The sequence below is a fragment of the Hemicordylus capensis genome, chromosome 3, assembly GCF_027244095.1.
Source record: "Hemicordylus capensis ecotype Gifberg chromosome 3, rHemCap1.1.pri, whole genome shotgun sequence".
NCBI classification, from domain to species: Eukaryota; Metazoa; Chordata; class Lepidosauria; order Squamata; family Cordylidae; genus Hemicordylus; species Hemicordylus capensis.
In genome coordinates this window covers 53,423,142-53,447,157 of record NC_069659.1, presented here as the reverse complement: position 1 = coordinate 53,447,157, position 24,016 = coordinate 53,423,142, and the positions used below count along the sequence as shown (strand labels likewise).

The window sequence follows — 24,016 nt, the reverse complement described above, 5'->3', positions numbered from 1 at the left end:
TTTTGAGGTCTTTGATCTTGAGAAATGGGCGCAGCTGGCATATCAGCTGGAGCTGATAGAAAGCACCCCTGGCCACCTGCTCAATCTGAGAAACCAGGGAGAGGTGTGAATCCAGAAGTACTCCCAGAATGCAAACCTGTTCCTTTTGGGGAAGTGTGACCCCATCTAGAACAGGTAGATCAAAATCGTCTCTAGAGTTCTGACCCCGCACAATAAGTACCTCCTTGTGTGAACATGATTCGGAGGCCACTTCTGTGCTTTGGAGTGAGCTTCAATTTGATTTGGGATGGTGGTGAGATTCAGCCCAATTCAGAGGTGCTTGTTTGGTTGGAGACAATGTTTCATCCATAGACTATTAGGGTAATCACTTTGTGTTTAACTTTTGTGTTTGTGTTTTAAGGCATAAGCAGGTGACACTTGCAGGGATATGTAGCCCTTCTAAGAACTTTAAACTCTCGAAATTGCAGAGAAATATCTGCAGTAGTTTCCATGCAGGCACATTTTACAGTTCTACCTTTCTATAGAGAAGTGGAGAGGAGAGGAAATGCTTCTTCAATGATGGGGGGAAAGTGCCTATAGAGTTTTCATTTCTTGGCAATATTGGGATGGATATTGTAGGCATAGTAGACCATTTGGAGTGCATTAAACCGCCTTGAGATTATTTTAATGAAAGGTGGTATAAAAATTTAACAATAAAAAAATTAATCTCTCCAAATTGCAACAGAATGATGCTGGGATTACTGTAATGCACACTTTAAAAATTGTAGGTTTGAATTTTGACAGTTATCAAATTGGAAGCTCATCACTTAAACTCATATAACTCCTTTGTATCTTGAAACAGCAGGATGGAAATTGCAAGCATAGTAAAACTTTGGGAGACTGTGCATCTCCCCAAATTGAAGAAGAATAGATGCAGGAATTTCTGTGCATGCACACTTTAAAAGTTTGAACTTTGATTTTTAAATGTGACAGCTGAGCTGTCAAAAGAGAAGATGAGTGGAGAGCTCGGGGAAATCACTGAAATGCCTTCATTCATTCATTTATTCATTCATTCATTCTTGGGAAAGTTGAATGAAACTTGCAGAGATGGTAGACCCTTGGGATCACATGAAGCCCTGCAGATTGCAGAGGAATGGATGCAGGGAGTTCTGTGCATGCACATTTCCACTTTTGACCTGAATCAGACAGCGACTTGGTTCAGGCCAAATGGTGCCAATTTAGGCTGCTTCCATTTGGATCAGAATGCCCATCTAAAGCTTCACACAGGCCTAATAGACAATCCAAAAATGATATGCCATTAAAACAGACATGCTCTAAGAATACTAGTTCTAAAATACGAAACTCTCGGGTTTCTTTTCTGTGTCTCAAGATAATATCCTTTACTTCAGCAGTTACCAGCAAATTGGTTCCAGGTCCTGCCACTACAAAGGTTTCTTACACTGTTGGACATCCTGTGGCAACAATGGGTAATATCTTTTACTTCAGTCAGTTGTCACCATCCTGGTTATTCTATTAATTTCTTCTTATCAATTTGCATTTTATGTTACCATAATTGTCATTAGAATTTTACTAACTTTTAATCCTGAATTTAATCCTATCTTATCTTCCTACATAAAAGTAAAGTTGTGCTGTCGAGTTGGTGTTGACTCCTGGTGACCACAGAGCCCTGTGGTTTTCTCTGGAAGAATACAGGAGGGGTTTACCATTGCCATCTCCCGTGCAGTATGAGATGGTGCCTTTCAGCATCTTCCTATATCGCTGCTGCCCGATATAGATGTTTCCCATAGTCTGGGAAACATACCAGTGGGGATTCAAACAAGCAACCTCTTGCTCCCTAGGCAAGTCACTTCCCCACTGCGCCATTAGGTGGCTTTGTTCCTACATGCCTCTTGTCAAATATGAGGCCATAGAAGATGACTTATCTTACTGGTCCTATATCTTCCAATAAGACATTCAAGTTTATATACACATAATTTGTAATGAGTGAAATTTGGGCCCACTAAAACATGAGTAGGCAACCTATATATGAAGCTAGCTTGTTTAGAGTTAGACCATTGGTCTAGCTTGGTCAGCATTGCCTACACTGACTGACAGCAGTTCTCCAGCTCTACCTGGAAATGTCAGGGAATGAACTGGGACCTATTGCATGCAAAGCCTGTCACTGAGCTAAACCAGTTTCTGGGTGGATGTTACAAGTGGCACAAAATAGCAGAATTTTGTGGCACACTCTACAGAGGATTAGAAGGACCCATGAACCAAGCTTTGGCAAACAGGCAAGTCTACACTCCTGTCTTTTTTCAACATTATGCTTTTGCCTGCTCCCCAGCTCAGTAGACTGAAGGCAAAACCATAGGAAGGCATGGAGGATCTATATAATGTAAAGGTAAAGTGTGCTGTTGAGTCGGTGTCAACTCCTGGCAACCGCAGAGCCCTGTGGTTGTCTTTGGTAGAATACAGGAGGGCTTTACCATTGCCTTCTCCCGTGCAGTATAAGATGATGCCTTTCAGCATCTTCCTATATCGCTGCTGCTCGATATATGTGTTTCAATGGGGATTCGAACTGGCAACCTCTGGCTTGCTAGTCAAGTCATTTCCCTGCTGTGCCATTAGGTGGCATTCTATAATGTATTATACTGTAGTGTGTGCTAAAATGATGCTATCTCATCCTCTTAGTGGATTTGAGGCACTCTTGGTCAAAAGCCATTTGTAAAGCTGCTATGGAGTGCAGAATGATTCAAACCAATGTATTGAAGAGAAATGCCACATCTTATTAGACAGACTTTGACAGTTTAAACTCTGTTTCACTGCTAGTAATTACTGCAGACATGTCTAGTTAACATCCGAATCCCACAGTCGCAACCTTCCTGATGCATTGTCCCAGCTGCCAAACCCTCCAGCCTGTCTGCTTCTATAATACCTTTAATCCTTGCCAGCAAAAGTATTTGGTAAGCCAACTGTGAAAACATGTAAGCACCATACGTTAAATGAATTTTACTCTCAGAATAAAGAACACAAGAGTACTCTGTCTGATTGTATTTGTGTTTTCATATTAAATTCATAAGCAACCTTCAAAATATTTGACACAGCCTTCACTGAAGAAGAGTCCAGAATTCAGAACTCTTCCACAATTAGGTTAGAATGCTGATGGTTTGAATCAACTGGTTATTCAAACCAGACTGGCACAGAAATTTCTGTGGCCTGGAGACTAAACAGAAGATGTGCCTAGAAACGGGTTAGTGGAGCCTGCAGTATATTGAGCCCTATCACTTTGAAATCATTCTTGCCAGGCAAGCAGGAAGCGTGGTTCCTCTGGCTGAAGGAGGAGTCCAGCCCAGGGAAGAGAGCAGGGATAATTTATTTTTATTTTATTTTTTTGTATTTTTATACTCAGATATAGAAAGAACTGTAACATTCTATCTCAACCCTAACCTTGAATGTGTCAGGTAATATAACTGACTTCGTATCAGAAGGTGCTTCCTTCTGAGCATGAGCAGCAGGGCACTTTCATCCCTGTGAAACTAACTAACTGAGAGTTCTGAGGCAGGGCAGGGCAAGAGAGGTTGGATCTCAGAATGGAGAGATTTGCTGAGGGATGGAAGTTGGCCCTAGCCTCTGCTGAAGGGGCTGAAAAACAAAAATCTAAAGGTCATACTAGATGCTACTTTATATGTCTTATTTGGCCCTCATTTTTCCTTTTTAAAAAATAGATGCACAGGAGTGCAATATAAGTATTTATTTATTTATTTATTTGATTGATTGATACACCGCTCTTTCAAAAATGGCTCAGGGCGGTTGTAAGTAGCACTTACAAATGCAGGTACACTGTTTTAAGTACTTGGGCAACTGTGCTCTTGTGCAACATTGCCAGGGTTGGCTTCCATGTGCTTCGCGGCACTGGCCAAATGTCATGTGGGCCTTTGTCTTCTCTAGTGAGCAAGCTTCAGAACTGTTCTACAGACTGGATGTCAAGCAGAACAGCATGAAGGGGGGATGGGGGGGGAGAGAGAAGCATAGGCAGGGCAAAAAGGCTCCCAGGTCTGCAGCTTGTAACAGTCTTAAGGTAGAGTGCAGGAGGTTTTTATGCAAACTTGAGTAGATTAGCCTCTGCTAGATGCAAGAACAATTTCACCAAGGGTGACTAGAACCAAGAAACCAAAATTGCTATTCCCAAGATTTTTGAAAATATAAAATCTAGCAGTTATTTGGATCTCTCTCCAGCACTGAATGAAAGTACGTGTTTGGACATGTTCCCATATTAAGAACATTTCTTCTTTCCCTTCTTTCTTACACATTGAATCTATTCTCACAACCCGGGGAAATGGGGTTAAGGGAGCCTAGCCCGATTTCCCCTGGTCGTCTGCTGCCACGGGAGCTGCGCGGCTTCCGGCAGCAAACCACAAAAAATAACCCGCCCCTTAAACAAGGTTAGCGGGGCAAGCACTCCGCTAACCCCATTTTGTTGATCGTGTGCTGCTGTGGCATAGCTCCGCACTATGGCAACACATGAGGAGACCCCTGCTGGGAGGCTGAAACAGGTCTCTCCAGAATGCCCCGCGCACTTGTGCGGGACATCCTGGAACTTCCAGGGGCTGGCTGGTGCCTGATACCTGCCACCCATGCTGGCTGCATGATGGAGCCAGTAATTGTGTGGGCAGCCATTCCAGCAACCCAGGGACGGCTCCCTGCACTACCTCGACTGGCACTTCACACCAGTTGTGTGAAGCGCCTCTGTATTTATCTCCTCAATTTCCTTATGTATATGTATATTTCTTTCTATAAGTAATGGACAATTTAGAAAAAGAAATTAACCCTTTTGATAGCATATTAAGAGCTTTTTCTCATGTGTCCTCCTGATCCTCCACCCAATTAAACTGAATGATTGGATTTAAACCACTACAATACCATTGACTTCAGCAGGACCACATCAGCTTAAAACTGAAACTTTACCTTGGGGGATTAGCTGCTAGTTTTATAGAGCCAGAAAATATTTGAGGTATTCAGCTTCACCTCAACATATACACCTCAACCATAATCTTAAAAATTTTAAGTGAACAGCAATCTACAATCCATATTTTTCCTGATAAACTGATGACATTTATTTTTCTACAGTTGAATTGCATTGCTTAATGTATTACATAAGGATTCATATTAAATTATGGTATTTCCTGCTTTCAGAATATTTATTGTTGGTACTATGTAGATTCTGGGTGTGTGCTTTTTACAATGAACATATCAATTAATTTTGGAATGGGCCTTTTTTTCAGCTTCATATGAACCAACCTCTATTTCTTCTAAATCTAAAGAATCCGACAGTACCATGCCAGGAGTGCCAAATAGTAAAGCTGGTAGAGTAACATTTTAAAAATTATTTTAGTTACTTCTGCAATCATGTGAAATAGTCTCTTAATGTTACATTGGGACACTCTGATGGGGACAAACAAATCTGAAATTCAACACATTATACTTTCAAAAGAACTGCATGTGTGCTAGTTTTATCTAGCCTGGATAATCTAGACGTTTGTAAAATATGCTTTAAATAGTATATAATTTAGGATACTTGTGTCATATGAAAAATGTATCATTCAGTCCAGTGGTTCTCTGTGTTCACTGAAACACTAGATGAAGATTCTGTATGCACAAAAGCTCCTAAATTTATTTAAACAGAAGGACTGGATATACGAGTGTTTCTCCTTGCACATGTAGAGTTTCCCCCTGCATTTGAAGGGAAGGCTCTTTTTGTGAGATTTTTATGTGTGCTTTGGAGCATCCACAGGGCTCTAGGTTAAAATTAATGAAGAAATTCATTTATTTTATAGACAATTGCTAGATTGGGGCTGGGATGCTGTAGGAATGCATATTTTTGAAATATACTGGATGGCAATAAACCTTTAAACACTGAAATTAAGTATGAATTAAAACTTTTTATCCTTATATAATTGCATTAATGAATAATATTATTTATTAATTGGTGCAAAGTTTTAATCAGTGGAATTGAGACTGACGGGCACATTTATTTTGGAAGTAACATTCAGTTGTTAATGAAAAAATAAAACAAATACAAAACAACTGGTATAAGCAATGAATGACCTTGAGCACATTAATTTAATATTTTCATTAATATCGTCAGGCTACTGCCTTTGTGGCTTGAAAATTCAGCTCTGAGTGTGTGAAGGCTGAACATTAAATACATCAGCTATAGCAAAAGTAACAGGAGTTTCATGGCACCATAAAGACTAAAGTATTTTCTTTCAGAGTGCAATCCATTGGAAACTTTTTCCATATAAGCCCCACTGAAATGAATGGAAGCTGGGCAAGAGCATGATACTTTGCACAAGATAACTTAACTATCTCAGAATAACTTCTCTAGGTTGTGCTATTTAATTGGGATCCAAAATCTACTTTTGGTGTGCTCAAGGGCTTGGACACATCCAGTGAGACTTTTGTTTATTTTCTTTGAACAACACATGCCCATTTCTTATGTGGCATGCGAAGCTGTTCAAGAAACATAAGTTCAAAACCTATTTGAACATGCAGAGCTAGTTCTGAAGTTCTTTGGATCCTGACCTTCATCTTTAAGATGAACAGCATTTAACCCAGGCTCCATAGAGATAGATGTGAATATGTCCTTCAAACTCAGTGATACTATTCTCACGATCGGCAGAAATCGGGCTGAAAGCCTAGCCCGATTTCACCCGATCATGTGTTGCAACAGGAGCCGCACAGCTCCCGGCAGCAAACATCCCAAAGTACCCCTCCCCTTAGCTGAGGTTAACGGAGCAAGTGCTCCATTAACTTCATCTTTTTGATCATGTTTTGCCACGGCGCAGCTCTGTGCTGTGGTAACACGCAAGAAGATGCCCAGCCGGGAGTCTGCAAGCAGCCTCCCAAGCTTAGGAGTCTCTCCGGCATGCCCTGTGCACTCGCGTGGGGCATCCTGGAACTTCCAGGGGCCGTGCGGACCCCGATCCTCGCAGTCCCCACCGGCTCCGTGACGGAGCCAGCATTCATGTGGGTGGCTGATCCTGCCACCTAGGGCTCTGCAGTCTTCATTTTGGTGAGTCTCACTAATCGTGAGACTCGCCTCAGTGTGTTCTTGAATAATTTGCTGATTTCTTTTTTGCAGCTTCAACTGAAACAGATAGTTTTTCTTCTAAACCATCCTCAACTCCAGAACTCCCATTTACTAAACCTGGTAATTACACCTTTTTGCCAATGGGCCTAATGAAACCCTATATTATTTTTGTTTGAAGTTGTCTGATGAGGTAGCAGACCAGGCAATCTGGTGAGGTAGGGTAGACAGCAGTAAACAGCTGGAATCAGGGGTGGCCCTTACATGAGGGAAGGTGAGGCAGTCACCTTAGGCAGCAGATTTGGGGGGCATCAATGGGGCAGCAAGGTGCTCCCTGTTGCTGACATCAGAGCAACTCTTTTGAGACTGATCTGATCCTTGCAAACTTTGCTAGGAGGGACTTTCACACTCCTTGTAAAGCGTGCAAGAAGCACAAGGAGAAAAGAGGAGGCTGCTGGCAACCTTCCCTTTCCCCTGCCTCTGTGCCACATTCAAAGATTGTGAGGGCCAGTTTTGAAAGGGGCTGACCCCATGAGGGGCACAGGGAAGGCAGCATTTGCTGCTTTGCCTCAGGTGCTGCAGTGCCTTGGGCCACCCTTGACTTGAATGACTTAGAAAAGAGAGATAAGAATATTTCCCCTTACCAGCAGATGTCTGTTGGAGGCAGCCAACACATGGAGTGGCTGGCATAGAACCACGATGAAACTCTTCTCATGAGCTGTGAGAAGAGGTTATGTCAGGTCTGCAAGGAGAGCGGACTTAGCCGGCTCTCCCCACAGATGATCAAAGTGCAGCCCTGGGTGGCCGGATTGGCCACCCACACAACTATCAGCTCCATCACGGAGCCAGTGGGGGCTGTGGGGATCGGGGGCCGCCAGGCCCCCAGAAGTTCCAGGATGCCCCACGTGAGTTCTCAGGGCCTCCTGGAGAGACCCCCGAGCCCAGGAGGCTGACTGCAGCCTCCTGCTCAGGGGTCTACTTGTGTGTTGCCATGTGCCGCTTTGACACACAAGCAAAAAAAAAAAAAAGAGGTTAACAGAGCGCTCACTCCATTAACCTCATTTAAGGGGAGGGGGAATTAGGCGGGCCTGCTGCCTTGGGAGCACTGGGCATGGTTTCCCAAGTGTGTGTGACCCACCTGGAGCCGTGCGGCTCCCAGTGGTTAGCTCGCTTAATTGCCCCCCCTTAAACGAGATAAGCAGAGTGAGTGCTCCGCTAACCCCATTTAGTTGATTGTAAGTCACCACAGTGCAGCTCTGTGGTGCAGTGACTCATGAGTAGCCTCCCTACTAGGAGGCAACAGCAAGCCTTCCAAGCTTAGGGGTCTCCCCAGAGTGCCCCACACACTTGCACAGGGCATCCTGTGGCATCCTGGGACTTCCAGGGACCGGGCCGGCAGCTCTTGATCCCCACTGCCCCTACCAGCTCCATGATGGAGCCAGTAGTTGTGTGGGTGGCCGATCCAGCCACCCAGGGCTAGCCTGTTTGTTGGGAGAGTGGGCCCACTCTCCCCGCAGAACCCTATTAGGCTCTTTACGCTGATCGCGTGTAGAGCCTCAATATGTATTAGGCAATAGATAAGATGCCTCCCAAGGAATTCACAGCTGGGTTAAAGAAGGCATTCAGTTTTATTTATTTCCATATTTGTAGCCCAGCCTTTCCCATTGTACAAAGCAGTGTATAAAATCATTTAACAGTTGTCCTGGTAAGAATTAATCTGCCTACTTTCCTTTCAATATAATCTGAATTGATAATTACCATCCTTACAAGATAGCCCACTTCAGCCTTAAATGTTCATGTCTGACATCTTGAATTGCGGTGGACATCATCACTGCCTTTGAACTGTCCCTAAACCTGTAGCAAATTTGGTTCAAATAGGTTAGGTGGTTCATAAGTTAGCCCACTTGCACCTCAAACTTTCAAGTGTCCACCACTTTGAATTGGGGTGGATGACATCATCACAAATTATGCCATTGAGGCACCCCTATGTGTCCCCACAGCTGTAGCAAATTTGGTTCCGATTGGTTAGGCAGTTCACAAGTTAGCCCACTTGCACCTCAAACATTTATGTGTCCGCAGTCTTGAATCAGGGGGGATGACATAATCACAAACTATCCTGTTGAAGTATCCCTATGTGTCCCTACAACTGTACACAGTTTGGTTCATATTGGTCCAGGCATTGCGAAGTTGATGGGTGGGACACACACACGGACAAACAGACACACACACACACACACACACACACACACACACACAAGAGGCGCTTCACATGACCCGTGTGAAGTGCCTTACCGGGCTCTGCAGGGAGAGCGGGCTTCCCAGGAAGTTCCAGGATGCCCCACACAAGTGCGTGGGGCACTCTGGAGAGACCCCTGGGGCTGGGAGGCTTGTTTTAGCCTCCCGGTGGGGGTCTCCTTGTGTGTTGCTGTGGCGTGGAGCCACACCGTGGCAACACACAATCATCTAAACGGGGTTAGTGGAATGCTTGCTCCACTAACCTCGTCTAAGGGGAGGGGTAGTTTTGGTAGTTTGCTGCCAGGAGCCATGAAGCTCCTGTGGCAGCAGACAACCAGGATTGATCGGGCTAGGCTCCCTTAGTCCGATCTCTCCTGGTCGTGGGAATAGCTTCACAGAATGCCGGGTGAACTCATAAGCTTACTTTCCTTAAGGAATGTCGGCCAAAAACAATTGCTTGTGCATTCCATAAAATACAATTAGAAACTTATAATTGCAAAGACAAAATGACAATTCACAGACCTGCAACAGTATAAAAACCTACCCAACTAGCTAAAGGCTTTCACAGCCAAGTGGGCCTCACACAAGATCCTAACGCTCATGAGGGAGAAAAATGCATTTTCTTCTGGAAGAAGTTACTTCATTCTATTGTATCTTTTCAAAGTTAACTGACTATTAAAGTATAATTATTTATTTCATTTTATTTAATAATCCAGTTAACATTCATTCTGAAAGGTTTTATTCACTTTAATAATCTCATAAATATGTTTTTTTTTTCCCTTGTGCAGTCTTGGAACCTATTACGTTTAGCAATGAGCTTCCGATTGTAGGTATGGTGTTTACTTAGTGAACTGACTGGCCTTTTTTTACTTTCTTGTCTCAGAAACCTATTTGCATTTTCTCCCTTTGCAAGGTCATCTAATATCATTCTTTTTTCCCTTCATTTAAATCCATCCTTTCTCTAGGTATGTTGATCAGTTACCACTGCTGCCTTTTAAGCCTTTTACATGTTTTCTTCCTTGCACAGTGATTCCGACACCATTGAAAACAGTTGGAAGTATCCATGTTACACACTGCAATCAAATCTTCTGTATTTGTCATTCATATTACCTTTTTTACATTACTTTTTAAAGCTGGGCTCCAGAAATCACCATGAATCACATCATCCACCTGCACTAATCTTCTTTGTCCATACATCATGGCAACTCTTCCGTCTCAAGTATTTTGTGTGCCTGCTTTTGTATAGTTATCCACAGCATGATTTTGTTTCTTCACTTTCAGATCTGAAGTGCCAGACCCCTCCAGCTCACAGTTTATAATTATTTTTCTCTCTCTTTCAGCTCCAAAAGTCAAGCTTCCTTTTTCCAGTCCTAAAACAACTATTAGTCCTCATGTGCTGCATATTAAACATGGTAATTACCACATTTACAATTTTCTCTGATTGGGGTTTTATCTTTTAAGATGGGTACAATGCTGCCCTCAATCATGGATGACTAAGTACTGCACACTCTTAAAGGATTGAACACATTTAGGGGTGTTTGCCAATCACCCCGGAGCAGTTCCAGCAATATTACTTAAAGAGACTTATGCACATGGGAAGCTGGTTCTGATTTTTTCACCATCCCTCGCCTACACACACAGAGGCAGTCCCCTGCAATGCATTAAACACCATCCCGGAATGTCCCCTGACCTTCATGAGTGGCTTTTCAGAGCAGGCAGGGGCTACAGCAGGAAAGAGGAGGCAAGAAAAGCCTCCTCGCAAAAGTAGAATTCTACTCAGGATTCTTCACATCCAAGCGTATGTATTTGATAAGAAATATATAGAAATAACATCAATGTTAATTATAATTCTATTATCAAGATGAGCTAGTGTGATGCATCTCTCCATTGCCACTTGATGCTTCCATCCCGTTTTTTTTAATCACTCTCAGTCTTTGACCCCATGATTTTCTGAGCTACTGGAGACAGAAATTGGTGCTGATGTTTCATAAAGCTAATGTTATATAGGACCCGGTTGGGCTTAACGCCAAACCAGAGATAAATGTGCCAGAGGTTTGAATTTGTGATCGTCCGAAAGTGTGAAGCCATGGTTTTGTCACCAAACTGCAGCTCCATTTTCACTCCCAAACCTAAATTTGAACCCTCGGTTTGTAGTAAGTTTTGCTGCTGAAACCTGAGGTTTGAAGGCAGCATTGGCCCCATTCACATGTAATGCCAACCAAAGTTTAATGGGGCAGAGGTTAGAATTCCTGTAGATCTCAACATGGGAAACTGCAGTTTCACACCCCAAGCGACCTGTGGTTTCCTTTGCCAAACTCCAGTTTGAACCTTTGGTTTGTAGTGAGTTTTGCTGCTCCAACCCGGGGCAGGGCGGGGCGGGGGGGGGGGGAATAAGCAGCGTTATGTCCAAATGCAGATGCTGCAATAACCATGGTTTTGTGCTGTTTCTGGAACCAAAGCCATAGAGAGGGCAGCCCAGACCCACCCAGGAATGCACCCACTCCATACCTGCTGCAATTCTCGATGGCCGCCTCTCCGAGCACTTGCCCACCCCTGTCTCCAAGCTACTCAAGCCATTGCCTGGCCACAGGGACTCTGCTGCATCCCATCCCAAGCTTCTAAGCCTATCAAATGGAAAAGTCACATGGAGGGGGATGCCCGCTTCCCACTCTGTCCCTTCTTTAGCATTGATGTGCCTACAATTGAATCCAGATTTATAAATACTAGGAGGTGGGTCTCACAATCATAGAGACCCACCTGGGGAGGATGAATGGGGAGAGTGGGCTTAGCCCGCTCTCTGTGCACACGAGCAGACAGTCTGCTCTGGGCAGCCAAAGCGGCCCACACAACTGCCGGCTCCATTATGGAGCCGGCCGGGACTGGGGAGTTCAGGGGCTGCGTGGCCCCTGGAAGCCACAGTATGCCCTGCGCGAGCATGCAGGACATACTGGAGAGACCCCCGAGCTGGGAGGCTGCTTTTAAGCCTCCTGGCTGGGGTCTACTCGTGAGTAGCCGTAGTACGGCTACTCATGATTTTAAAAACCGGGTTTGTGGAGCGCTCGCTCTGCAAACCCGGTTTAAGAGGAGGGTTACTTTGGCGGGTTAACCACCTGGAGGCCACTGGGCTCACCTATGAGCCTGGTGGTTCCCACGGTCATCGTGGGAATAGTCTCTAGATGTGTTATATGTTTCCAAATAAGACTAAAGTTTCTCCTGTAATCTCTTCATTTAAAATGCATGTTTGTTACTCAACTTTTCTCTCCTCTCTCTATGGATTGATTCTGCAATTTGTAAAGAAGATCTTTGCCCATAAGAGTACAACTAAATCAATTTTTTGTAGAATATTAGGAGACTACTTGATTTTTAAAGTTAGGCATATGTTAGATGCTGTGATTGAATATTGGGGCCACTAAGCTGCCTTTCAAGCTAGATTTTTGTCATAGATATTCTCTCTCTCTCTCCCCCCCCCACCCCCCATGTGTTAAATATGAAGAAACAGTGGCATGACCTTTTGAATCTTGCTCTCTTCTTTTTCCCTCCCATCCTGCCCAGTACCAATGAGGCCCAGCAAGAATAGCAAAAAGCATCAGAGTAACCTGCATCTCCCTGGGATAATTTTTTGTTTTTGTTTTTCAGCAGTCTTTATTAATGCTCCAAGGGCAGACAGCCCATTGTGTACATTCTGTTAATCTTGCAGAAGCAAACACAATTTGTTTCCTTTAAACTCCTTTGCACATCTCTCTCTCTCTCTCTCTCCCCCTCTCTCTCTCGTCTTTCTTTATAATCTACATAGAAGCTCTTCCCACAAGCAAGTGAGAAGTGCTACCCTCTTTTGCGAGGAGGAAGCCTGAAAGCGCTTACCTTCCTGTGGATGATCACGGACAGGGCTCCAGGCAGGCAGATCGGTGGCGCAGACGAGCGCTGGCTTCCCTCCGACTCTCCAGCCGCTTGCTTGACTGCTCCCAGGTTCGGGCAAAGGGGAGCGCTGCCATGCGGTGCCCCACCCCCTGGAGCTCATGTAATACACTGCACGAGTGTGTGGTGCATTCCTGAGATCCCCCCTCCCTGAGTGTACCCGCTGTAGCTTCAAGCAACCGCAGCGGACACACAACCCTATAACCCATTTTGGGGGTGTTCTCATGCCCAAAACCCGGGTTAAGCGGCAGGATTCCTAAGAGGGCTAGCTGCCACAATGATGCTGGGAACCGCACAGCTCCCGCCGATTCACATACTTAGGAGAAACCAGGCTGGGCTCCCTAAGCCCGGTTTCTGCTGCTGTATGTGTCTCGTACAGTCAGAGGCATGCATCGTCTGTGTTCATTGGTGTCAGGCCCAGATTTCTGAACAATGTACCAATTTATAAGGGTCTTTATTTAATTTCCAAAAAAGAAAGACAGTCTGCCTTCCAAACTTGGCTCAACCCTGATGTGCTGCAGATCAGTTCTGGGTTATTCTTCTTTCTTTTGTATGCATTCATTCAACAATTTTGCTTTTTATCTATTTTGGCATAACTTGGAATACACTTTATTCTTTTTCCTAAATATGTGGTTCAATATTCAGGGTGGTATAGTGTAGAAAATCTATATCAATTTGATTGTGTTTTTATTGGTCTGTATGTTCTCAGTTCAGTTACTGAAGACTGAACAGAACTTTTATTAACTTAGAATTCTTTATTACTTCCTTATGTAAATACTTCTAAAGTTGACTGCAGATTTTATTTAAAATGAGCTAGAAATAAAGGCTGACATACTTACTAAATTTACTTGAGGAAATCCCATTGAAATGGGACTTGTCCTTTTAATTTCAATGGGACTTCTTTGAGTAAATTTAGTAAGGATTATCAGCCAAAGAAAACAAACATACAAAAAACCCCAAAAGGCATATACATAGACCTGCTTCAGACTTCACATGAATCTAATGTTTAAACACAGTTCCACACGACTTTCACAAGTCTTGAGCTCATATGTTTCACCATCTTCTTTGCATGTGAATGGAGAGTACTAATGCTTTGCTCCAATCTGACCATAGGACTTTCTGGGATGTGGCCTCGGCAGCCAAGAGCAGGGAGGGGCAATCCCGGAGGCTGCTGAACTATGGTTGGATGAATGTCTGCGATGCAATTCACGGTTTCAAATTGAAACCACGGGTTCATCAACCTCCAGTTTCACGTTACATGCGAATGTGGCCAGATAGTAATACAAATATAACACATTTCTGCACTCTCAATTCTCATAAGGAGACAGGCATGATGGTTGTTTTTTCTTGGAACTTCCTCCTGCTCAAGGAAATAGGAAAGGCACATGAAATTATAGTGTATATTCACCACCTTAAACAGGAACCACTTTTTAAATGCTTGCACCAAGGAGCCAGAAAACATAGTTGGACCTTGAACTCATGACTAGAAATTGCATACCTGAATGCAATTTCAACTGAATGGGAAAACAGGGACATGTTGGCAAGTATGAAATTGGTCAGTTAAAGTTTGCATGTTGAATACTAGTTACAAAAGAATCAGCAATTCCATGTTATGCTTCATGATGATTTACAAGATTATAACTGAATATTTGTGTTTCTGTTTATTAATATTATTGATGCAGACAAAGGAGTTACCTTTAGAATTGAACAACAAAAGACAACAATAGGTAAACATATTTAATCATGGATGATCATACTTGTTTTACTTTTTATTACATTTAATGAGAATAACAGATCCTTTCTGTACTGCATCTTTATATTTTATATTCCATTCTTTTTCTTTATTGTTTGCAAAATTTTAGCTTTGCATTCAATACTCTAGACTGTTGATGCCTCTTCCATTGGAAAATCGAATTGCTGAAATCATTTTATTGTGCTAGGCCTGGGAAAGAGCTACCAAAAATGAACTCCACATACCTCTAAATAGAGTTGATGGGGTTGTTGGTGAAACACTGTTTACTGGAAATCATAGTGCTGCAGTCAGCTGGCAGTATCTTACTGTTTCCTTTCTCCAGAGGAAGGAAACCTTAGGATACAATGAAATGGCTAGCTGAGAAATAAATGTGAGAATGAAAGGGGTTTTAGGATTAGGGGCTTTAGGGTGTGAATAGGCTATTCACACAAGCGTACAAAACTGGGCTAATGGGGCCCAGTCTGGTTTTGCATGCTTGTGTGAACCACCAGGCTCGCACCTGATCCTGGTGGCTACACGGCAGCAAACCCGCCAAAGTAGCCACCTAGTTAAATGAGGGTAAGGGAGCCAGCATTTCTTTAATCATGTGTCAACCACAGCTGTTTGCAGCCATGGCTGGCATACTCGAGGCAGGAGCGGGGATAGGTAAAGACATGCCTTTACTCTTAGGTAGCAGCCGCACAGGGCCATGATTCGCAGTGGGACTGTGGTGTGGAGATAGTGGGTGCTTAATTGTTTACTTCCATGCCATTTCCCCACTGAAATTGCCCTTCTCTCAAAGGAGCTTGCAGATGGCTATGGGGAAACTACTGGGAAGTTCTCTGTTTACCAGAGTTCCCCATGCACCTTTCCAGAGATCATTGGGGGTGCTCTGTTTGTTTCTCTGTTTCCCTTTAAGCAGCTCTACTGGCACTTGGGAAAACACAGCAATGCGAGGTGGTAAGTGGTGGGAACGGTCATATCTATGCTGTGCCAGGGAGGATCATTCAACTTGAGATACACAGAGCCAAATATTTAGACAAACCAAAATCTAATGCTTACCTCTATTCTCTACAAGTTGCATTTAGTATGATTGTGATACTATAGGAAAATAACTCGTGTCAATTCCTTTTAGCTCCTAAACCAACACGTCGTGTGCCTGCCAGGCCGAAAGCCTCTCCCAGCCCTGGTATAATAACAACCAAGCCTAGTAAGTTGTCCAATATTTTTAATTTCTGCACAATTACCTTCACCATGTAACATCTCCTTCACTAGGAATGCATAGGCACATCTTCACATATACTCAGAGACAGTAGGCAGAAATTTACTAGCATAATGGAAAACAGCAAAATCTTTTCATACTTTTTTTATTTACAGTATTTGCCAAAAGTAAAGAGAATCCCCCCCCCACACACAATTATAAAAATACAACATACACATATATGCACACACACACTTCCAAAAAATCCTGCACAGTATAATATATGTGCTTAGTAAAAAATAAATAGCAACAAGATACATCTATGTTGATTCATTCTCTTATCTGTTGAACATGTAGAACAAGCATACCAACACAATATAAGAAAAAATGATGAATCACTCCTTAGCAACCAGGACAATGTTTTCCTTGTTTGACCACATGTTTGGCTAACTGAACAAAATATTCTTCTTCTTAAGGTCTTATGTAAAATATTTTGTACATAACATGTTAGGGCTTCCATTTTGTCCAGCTCACATAGTGATTTCTACTGCAAGAAGAAGTTTGTACTTCTTCTGTACTGCTATACTTCGTTGATCCAGTATTGCAAGTTTTCATCTGACTGAAGCATGAAATCTGATCTTATGCATGTTTACAAAAGTGGATAGAATTGCAGTCACTGCCAAGTAATTGATTCTCTTGACTTATATTCCTGACCAGTTATTTAGTGATATCCTATAGTACAAGACTATTTAAAGGTCACCTCCAGTACATAGCCTTAAGTGAGCTTAAGTCCATTGAAATACATGGAATTCAGTGAATTTAAGCCTTGCATTGTGGATTGCGGCAAAATATTTAAAAATGGAGTAGAGCATAACTGATTTGGAATCAACATATATTACTGCATGCTTAAATTAATATGGATTTGGTTTTTAAAAAAAAACACCTCCTGTTATCTTTATAAGGGTGTGTTTAGTTGGCATAAGAAAAAACAAATTTTCAGTTCCTGGAGTCTGGCAGCAAGCCCAAATTCTTGCAGAGGGGTCATAAACCCACATTGGTTATGTCATGTGAACCCATCAGTGAGGCGCTTCACACGATCAGTGGGCCGGAGGGGGTTCTGCAGGGAGATCGGGCTTACCCCACTCTCACCGCAGATGAGCAGCCACTTGTAGCTGGGTGGCCAGATCGGCTGCCCACACAACTGCCGGCTCCGTCACAGAGTCAACAGGGGTGGTGGGGATCGAGGGCTGCGCAGCCCCCAGAAGTTCCAGGATGGGAACCTGGGGCTTTTTAGTTTAGTTCAGAAAAAAGATGACTGCAGGAAAACATGATAGACGTCTATAAAATCATGCATGGTGTGGAGAAAGTGGAGAGAGAGAAATTCTTTTCCCTCTCACACAACACTTGGACCAGGGGTCACTCCATGAAATTGATTGCCAGGAGGTATAGGACCAACAAACGGAAGTACTTTTTCACACAACGCGTGATCCACTTGTGGAACGCTCTGCCACAGGATGTGGTGACAGCCAACAACCTGGATGGCTTTAAGAGGGGTTTGGATGACTTCATGGAGGAGAGGTCTATCAATGGCTACTAGTCGGAGGGCTGTGGGCCACCTCCAGCCTCAAAGGCAGGATGCCTCTGAGTATCAGTTGCAGGGGAGTAATGGCAGGAGAGAAGGCACACCCTCAACGCCTGTCTGTGGCTTCCAACGGCATCTGGTGGGCCACTGTGTGAAACAGGATGCTGGACTAAATGGGCCTTGGGCCTGATCCAGCAGGGCTGTTCTTATGTTCTTATGATGCCCCACTCGAGCATCAGGGCATCCTGGAGAGACCTCCGAACCTGGGAGGCTGCTTGCAGCCTCCAGGCGGAGGTCTTCTCACATGTCGCCATGGTGTGGAGCCACGCCGTGGTGGCACACCATCAGAAAACCCGGGTTAGCGGAGCACTTGCTCCGCTAACCTGGGCTAAGGGGAGGGCTACTTTGGTAGGCTAGCCACCAGAGAACCACCAGGCTCGCCTGTGAGCCCACTGGATCTCACAATGGGGGGAAAACGGGCTGGGCTTCTTAGCCCAGTTTCCCCCCAGCATGAGAATAGCCTCAGTGTCTGCTTTCAGTTCTGGAACTGACATCTGTAACCAAGAGTTGAAGTCAGGTACAGATGTCAGTTCTGGAACTGAAAGCAGAGCAGGGCAACCCAATGCTGTTGGGTTTGTACTCCCTGACCAGTGCTGGCTTATTCTCCAAAAATTGGGCTCGCCACCAAACTCCAGGAACTGGAGGTTCAGATTTTCTCGTATCATCTGAATCTGCCCTGTGAGAACACCTTTGTCTGCCTTTTTAAGGCCACACACAGAGTTGTAATTTAATTTTATTCAGCCACTAAAATGGTTTGGACTGAATTGTTACAAACATCCAACGCACACATCATGTTATCTGCTTGGTAAATAAATATTACATTTTCACCAAAATATAATACTTCTCATTTGTTCTTAAGTGGACTGGCACCGTTCAGTATGCCAGTCTCTGTACATAACATGTTCCCTAGAAAGAGTTTGAAAAGATCTTTTTGAGGGGGGGAATGCCCACCCCCAGGTGGTGTAATGCCAGGTACCGCTCGTGAACGCGCCTCGGGGGGGGCGGCGGGCAGCTTCTTTAAGGTAAACGGAGCTGGTGCTCCATGCCGCCCAGCAACCCCCGCGGTGGGGAAATCGCCTCCGCCGCTCACCTGGCTCCCAAGGAGGCAAGCCCCTGACAGCGGCCAGGTGAGTGGCGGAGGCGATTCCCCACCACGGCGGCTGCTGGGTGGCACGGAGCACCGGCTCCGTTTACCTTAAAGAAGCCGCCCCCCCCCCAGAGGAGAGTTCACAAGCCACGCCTGTGTAATGCTCATAAAAAGATACATTTTCTCAGTGACTCCTTCTAGGAACTTGCTCAAAATGCAAGATGGTGAGATTGCTGGTGACTTTTCCCCTTGCAATATTCCCAAGGTTGGCTCTAGACAAGCATTTTCAGGAATATTAACTATAAACAGATCTATTTGTGATGGACTGCATTTTGCCAAGTCAAGTGGCAGGCTGCAACCCAGCTGGTGGAATGGTTCTGGTTAGCCATTTCACACGCAAGACTGCAGACCTTCTTTGGAAATTGATCTGTTGGGATTGCGGGAAGGAGAAAGGGGCAGTAGCTTGCAGTCCCTAATTACATTTATGGATAAGGGCTATAGTTGTGCCCTGTGAAGCAGAAGACCTGCACCCCTCTCCTCTCAAATGAATCCTCTGCAGGAGGGATGGCAAACTACTTCATGTGGCAAACTACTTCACGTGGCAAGCTGCAGCCCTCCTTTGCCAGCCGACTCACTTAAGAGAAAGGTCTGCAGCCTTCCCCATATTCCCAGTGGATCCACTTGTGAGGGGAAACTGCATCTTTGCTACATGAGATGACAGGCCTGCACACATGCAAAAAGTGACACAGGAATTTACTGGGACAAAGAGGGGCAAACTCATTCTTTGCCACCAGGAAGAAATAGGCTGTTGTAGACACAGCCTAAGTCTTTAGATATAATACTGTTGTTTCCTTTAAGGTTCAAAAGGCGGCCGCCGTGTTCCATCCAAACCTAAAACATCACCAAGTCCAAATGTGCCACAAACAAAACCAGGTAAATTCTTTTCTTTTAAATCGGTTCATGTCTTTGAACAAATCTTCATCACTAAACTTCCTTTCTTACTAGTTGGTTGTTGATGCACAGAACGATCTCATTTCCTCTTCTATATCAAAGGGTAGTTAAACTTGCTGCTTTGAATCTAAACCTATGGAATCATGTGGCTAGAAGGAACCTGAAGCTCATGTTTCCACCTCTAATTTAATTTAAAGTCCCTATAATATGTAGTAGAAATAAGAAGAGTCCTTTTATTTAGATAATTGACCTGGAATAAATTCTGCTAAATGCAGAAATATTTACTTCCTCGTAGGAGTAAATGTGGGAGAAGCAGCCTATCTGGCCTGTAGGATTGTACCCTTAGGCTGCAAGTCCACTCCCAGGGCCAAATTAGATGTGACTTGAAAAATCATTTGGCCTAGCATAGGATTTGTGTGGGCCTTTTGGGGGGTGGGTTGTTGGTTTTTTTTGTTTCGGTGGTAAATAGCAGCTGTGGAAGGAGACATCCAGATCAGGACCAGGTGTGCGGGAGAGCATGGGGGAGAGGGGATTTAACTCTTTGCCTCCACTGCAGTCCTAATCAAAATTGGGGCCCACCATAGCTATAACTTACCAAAAAGAAAACATGCAAACAGTGTATTTAAACATGCATGTAGTTTGGGCCACATCTGCCCAACTTACTAAACTGCAGGCAATTTTGCACTTTATTAGTGTGCGTCCACCTAAGCACCAGACAATCAAGGGATAAATTCATATTACTACCTTTTCCTGAATTTTTTAAAATTGTTTTTTTAAGACATTTCAAGGTGGCAATCTACATGGATCTATACTGTGAGGAAGAATGTATATATTCAGATTGCAGGCCAATGACATTTCAATAAACCTTATTCCTGAAATTTCATAGTTGCATAATTGATGTGATCTGGCTTTTTAATTTAATTAATTAATTAATTAATTAATTATTCAATTTATATGCCGCCCTTCCAAAATGGCTCAGGGCGGTTCACAGCATGATAAAAACAATTAAAACAAATTCACAATTAAAAACTAGTAAAACACAATAAAACCAATAAAACAGCTAAAAGCCCTGAAAATCAGGGCAGCAATTTAAAACAGTTAATCATTTAAAACCCTGGAAGGCCAGGCCCAATAGGTAGGTTTTAAGGGCTCTACTGAAGGATGGCAATGATCTCAAATTACGAATATCTGCCGGGAGTGCATTCCACAGCCCAGGAGCAGCTACAGAGAAGGCCCGCCTCTGCGTTGCCACCAGACGAACCGGTGGCAACTGGAGACAGACCTCCTCAGATGATCTTAAGGTGCGGTGGGGATCATGTAGAAGAAGGCGCTCTCTTAGATAACTCAGACCTAAGCCATTCAGGGCTTTAAAGGTAATAACCAGCACTTTGTATTTTGCCCGGAAACATATCGGCAGCCAGTGTAGCTGTTTTAAAACAGGCATAATATGGTCTTTCCGGGTTGCCCCAGAGACTAACCTGGCTGCCTCATTGTGAACTAACTGAAGTTTCCGGACTATGTACAAAGGCAGCCCCATGTAGATTGCATTGCAGTAGTCGAGCTGGGAGGTTACCAGCTGATGCACCACTGTTTTGAGATCATCCTCTCTGAGGAATGGGTGCAGCTGTCGAATCAGCCAAAGCTGATAGAAAGCACTCCTGGCCATGGCCTCCACCTGAGACACCAGGGTGAGGCCTGGGTCCAGGAATACTCCCAAGCTGCGCACCTGCTCCTTTGGGGGAGTGTAACCCCATCCAGCACAGGAAGATCTAACTCATCCCTCAGATTCTGAGCCCCCACAATGAGCACCCGTCTTGCTTGGATTCAGCTTCAATTTGTTCTCCCTCATGCAGCCCATTACTGCCTGTAGGCAAGCATTTAGAGAATGAGTGCCATTTCCTGAAGATGAAAAGGAGAAGTAGATTTGGGTGTCATCAGCATACTGATAACACCCAGCACCAAATCTCCTGATGACCTCACCCAGCGGTTTCATGTAGATATTAAAAAGCATTGGTGACAGAATGGAGCCCTGGGGGACTCCATATAGCAGCTCCCATTTTGAGGAGCAACTGTCACCAAGCTCCACCATCTGGAATCTACCTGAGAGATAGGAGCGGAACCACTGCAAAGCAGTGTCCCCTATCCCCAACTCCCCCAGGCGATCCAGAAGGATACCATGGTTGATGGTATCAAACGCCGCCGAGAGATCCAGAAGAACCAGCAGAGTCACATTCCCTCTGTTGATTCCCCAGTAAAGGTCACCCATCAGGCCGACCAAGGCTGTCTCTACCCCATAGCCAGCCCTAAAGCCAGTTTGAAATGGATCTAGATAATCAGTTTCCTCCGAGACTGCCTGGAGCTGGTCGGCCACCACCCTTTCAATCACTTTGCCCAACCAAGGGAGATTGTGCTGTAACTGTCCATCACTAAGGGATCCAGAGAAGGCTTCTTTAGGAGTGATCTAATCAATGCCTCCTTCAAACAAGGAGGCACCCTACCCTCTCTCAGTGATGCATTTATGATATTAACTAGGCCATCTCCAACAATCTCCCTGCTAGATAGAAGCAGCCAAGTCGGGCAAGGATCTAGAGAGCAGGTGGTAGGCCTCACCGCCCTAAGCAGCTTGTCCACATCCTCAGGAGTCACAGATTGAAACTGATCCAATCTAATACTGCAAGAGGGATTGCTGGACACCTCCTCCATAGATCCTGCAAAAACAGTGGAGTCCAAGTTGGCCCGAATACAGGAAATCTTGTTTGCAAAAAAACCATTAAAGGCATCACAGCAAAACGACCCCGGGGACTAATTTGAAGTAGAAGGAGCAGAAATCAAACTCCTCACAACCCGGGATAGCTCCGCTGAGCGCGAACCTGCAGCCACAATACGCGCAGACCAAAAACTCTTTTTTGCCACACACACCGCGACTGCATAACTCTTCAAATGGGTCACATGCTGTATCCTGTCAGATTCGAACCGAGTTCTCCTCCACTTGCACTCTAGTCGCCTACCCAACTGCTTCAGCCCCTGCAACTCCTCAGTATACCCAGGGGCCATTTTTGCAGCAGGTCAGAAGGGACACTTAGGAGCAATCATGTCTACTGCCCTGATGAGTTTCCTATTCCAGGTTCCCACCAGGGAATTGACAGAATCACCGGCCGCACCAATGTCAAAATCCTCCAAGGCCTTTTGAAATCCCATTGGGTCCAGCAGCCTTTTCAGACAGACCATCCTAATAGGTCCACCACTCCTGCAGGGGTGGATTGTGGCTGTGAGACCAACCTTAACCAGGTAGTGGTCCGTCCATGACCATGGGGAAACAACAGGATCCCCCACCGACGGAACACCCTCCTGATCCGAACAAAAGACCAAATCAATTGTGTGGCCGGCAACATGAGTTGGTTCAGAAACTAATTGGGATAGGCCCATAGTTGTCATGACCACTATGAACTCCTGAGCTGCACCAGACAAGCCAGTCCTAAAGTGGATATTGAAGTCCCCCAGCACTAAAAGTCTAGGAGACTCCAACACCAACTCCGCGACCAGCTCCATCAGCTCAGTTAGGGAGTCGGTTGGGCAGCGGGGTAGATGGTACACCAACAGAATCCCCAATCTATCCCTAGTTGCCAGCCACAAAAATATGCACTCAATATAAGTCAGCTGTCTCACAGGGGCCCTGGTAAGGGAAATGGTATTCTTATAGACCACAGCCACTCCACCCCCCTGCCCACATCCTCTAGCCTGTTCCACGACAGAATAACCTGGTGGAAGAAGCTGAGCCCACACAGGACCACTTGCCTCCCCCAACCAGGTCTCGGTTATACATGCCAGGTCAGCTCCCTCATCCACGATCAAATCGTGGACAATTTCGGTCTTATTCCGAACTGACCTGGCATTACAGAGGAGCAAGGCCAGACTCCTTGGGTCATTGGGGCTGCTCCCTGAGGCCTGAGAGTTGACAGAGCAGTTGGAAGTGGAAACAGTTACTAAATTACTAATTTCCCCTCCCCTGTAACAGCCAGCTGCTCTGCCAGCACCAATTCTTCTATTCCCCACCACAACAGTAATAGCTGCCCCAGAAATGCTAGGCGCACTCCCAGGCCCATCCCCCTCAAGAGAGCCCAAACACATATCTGCAAAGGGCCTGGCCCAGCCCAACCCCCCAGCCTTCAGTCCCACCCTCGAAG

General features: G+C 44.7%; 1 protein-coding gene across 21 annotated transcripts in view; it reads left to right on the top strand.

Annotated features, from left to right (window-relative positions):
- ABI3BP (ABI family member 3 binding protein) overlaps positions 1–24,016 on the top strand; it is a 233,136-nt gene that overhangs the window by 141,486 nt on the left and 67,634 nt on the right. For 15 of the 21 annotated variants that reach the window (XR_008320120.1, XM_053312005.1, XM_053312009.1 and 12 more), the window contains 8 exons: positions 1,389–1,466; positions 5,265–5,345; positions 7,124–7,192; positions 10,093–10,134; positions 10,645–10,716; positions 14,902–14,946; positions 16,087–16,161; positions 19,740–19,814. Coding sequence is in view for 20 of the 21 variants with exons in the window: in XM_053312005.1 (XP_053167980.1) it covers positions 1,389–1,466; positions 5,265–5,345; positions 7,124–7,192; positions 10,093–10,134; positions 10,645–10,716; positions 14,902–14,946; positions 16,087–16,161; positions 19,740–19,814 (537 nt within the window). In the remaining variant the exon portion in view is untranslated. The remainder of the gene's footprint in view (positions 1–1,388; positions 1,467–5,264; positions 5,346–7,123; positions 7,193–10,092; positions 10,135–10,644; positions 10,717–14,901; positions 14,947–16,086; positions 16,162–19,739; positions 19,815–24,016) is intronic. The other 6 variants (XM_053312018.1, XM_053312016.1, XM_053312002.1 and 3 more) reach the window with 5 other exon arrangements.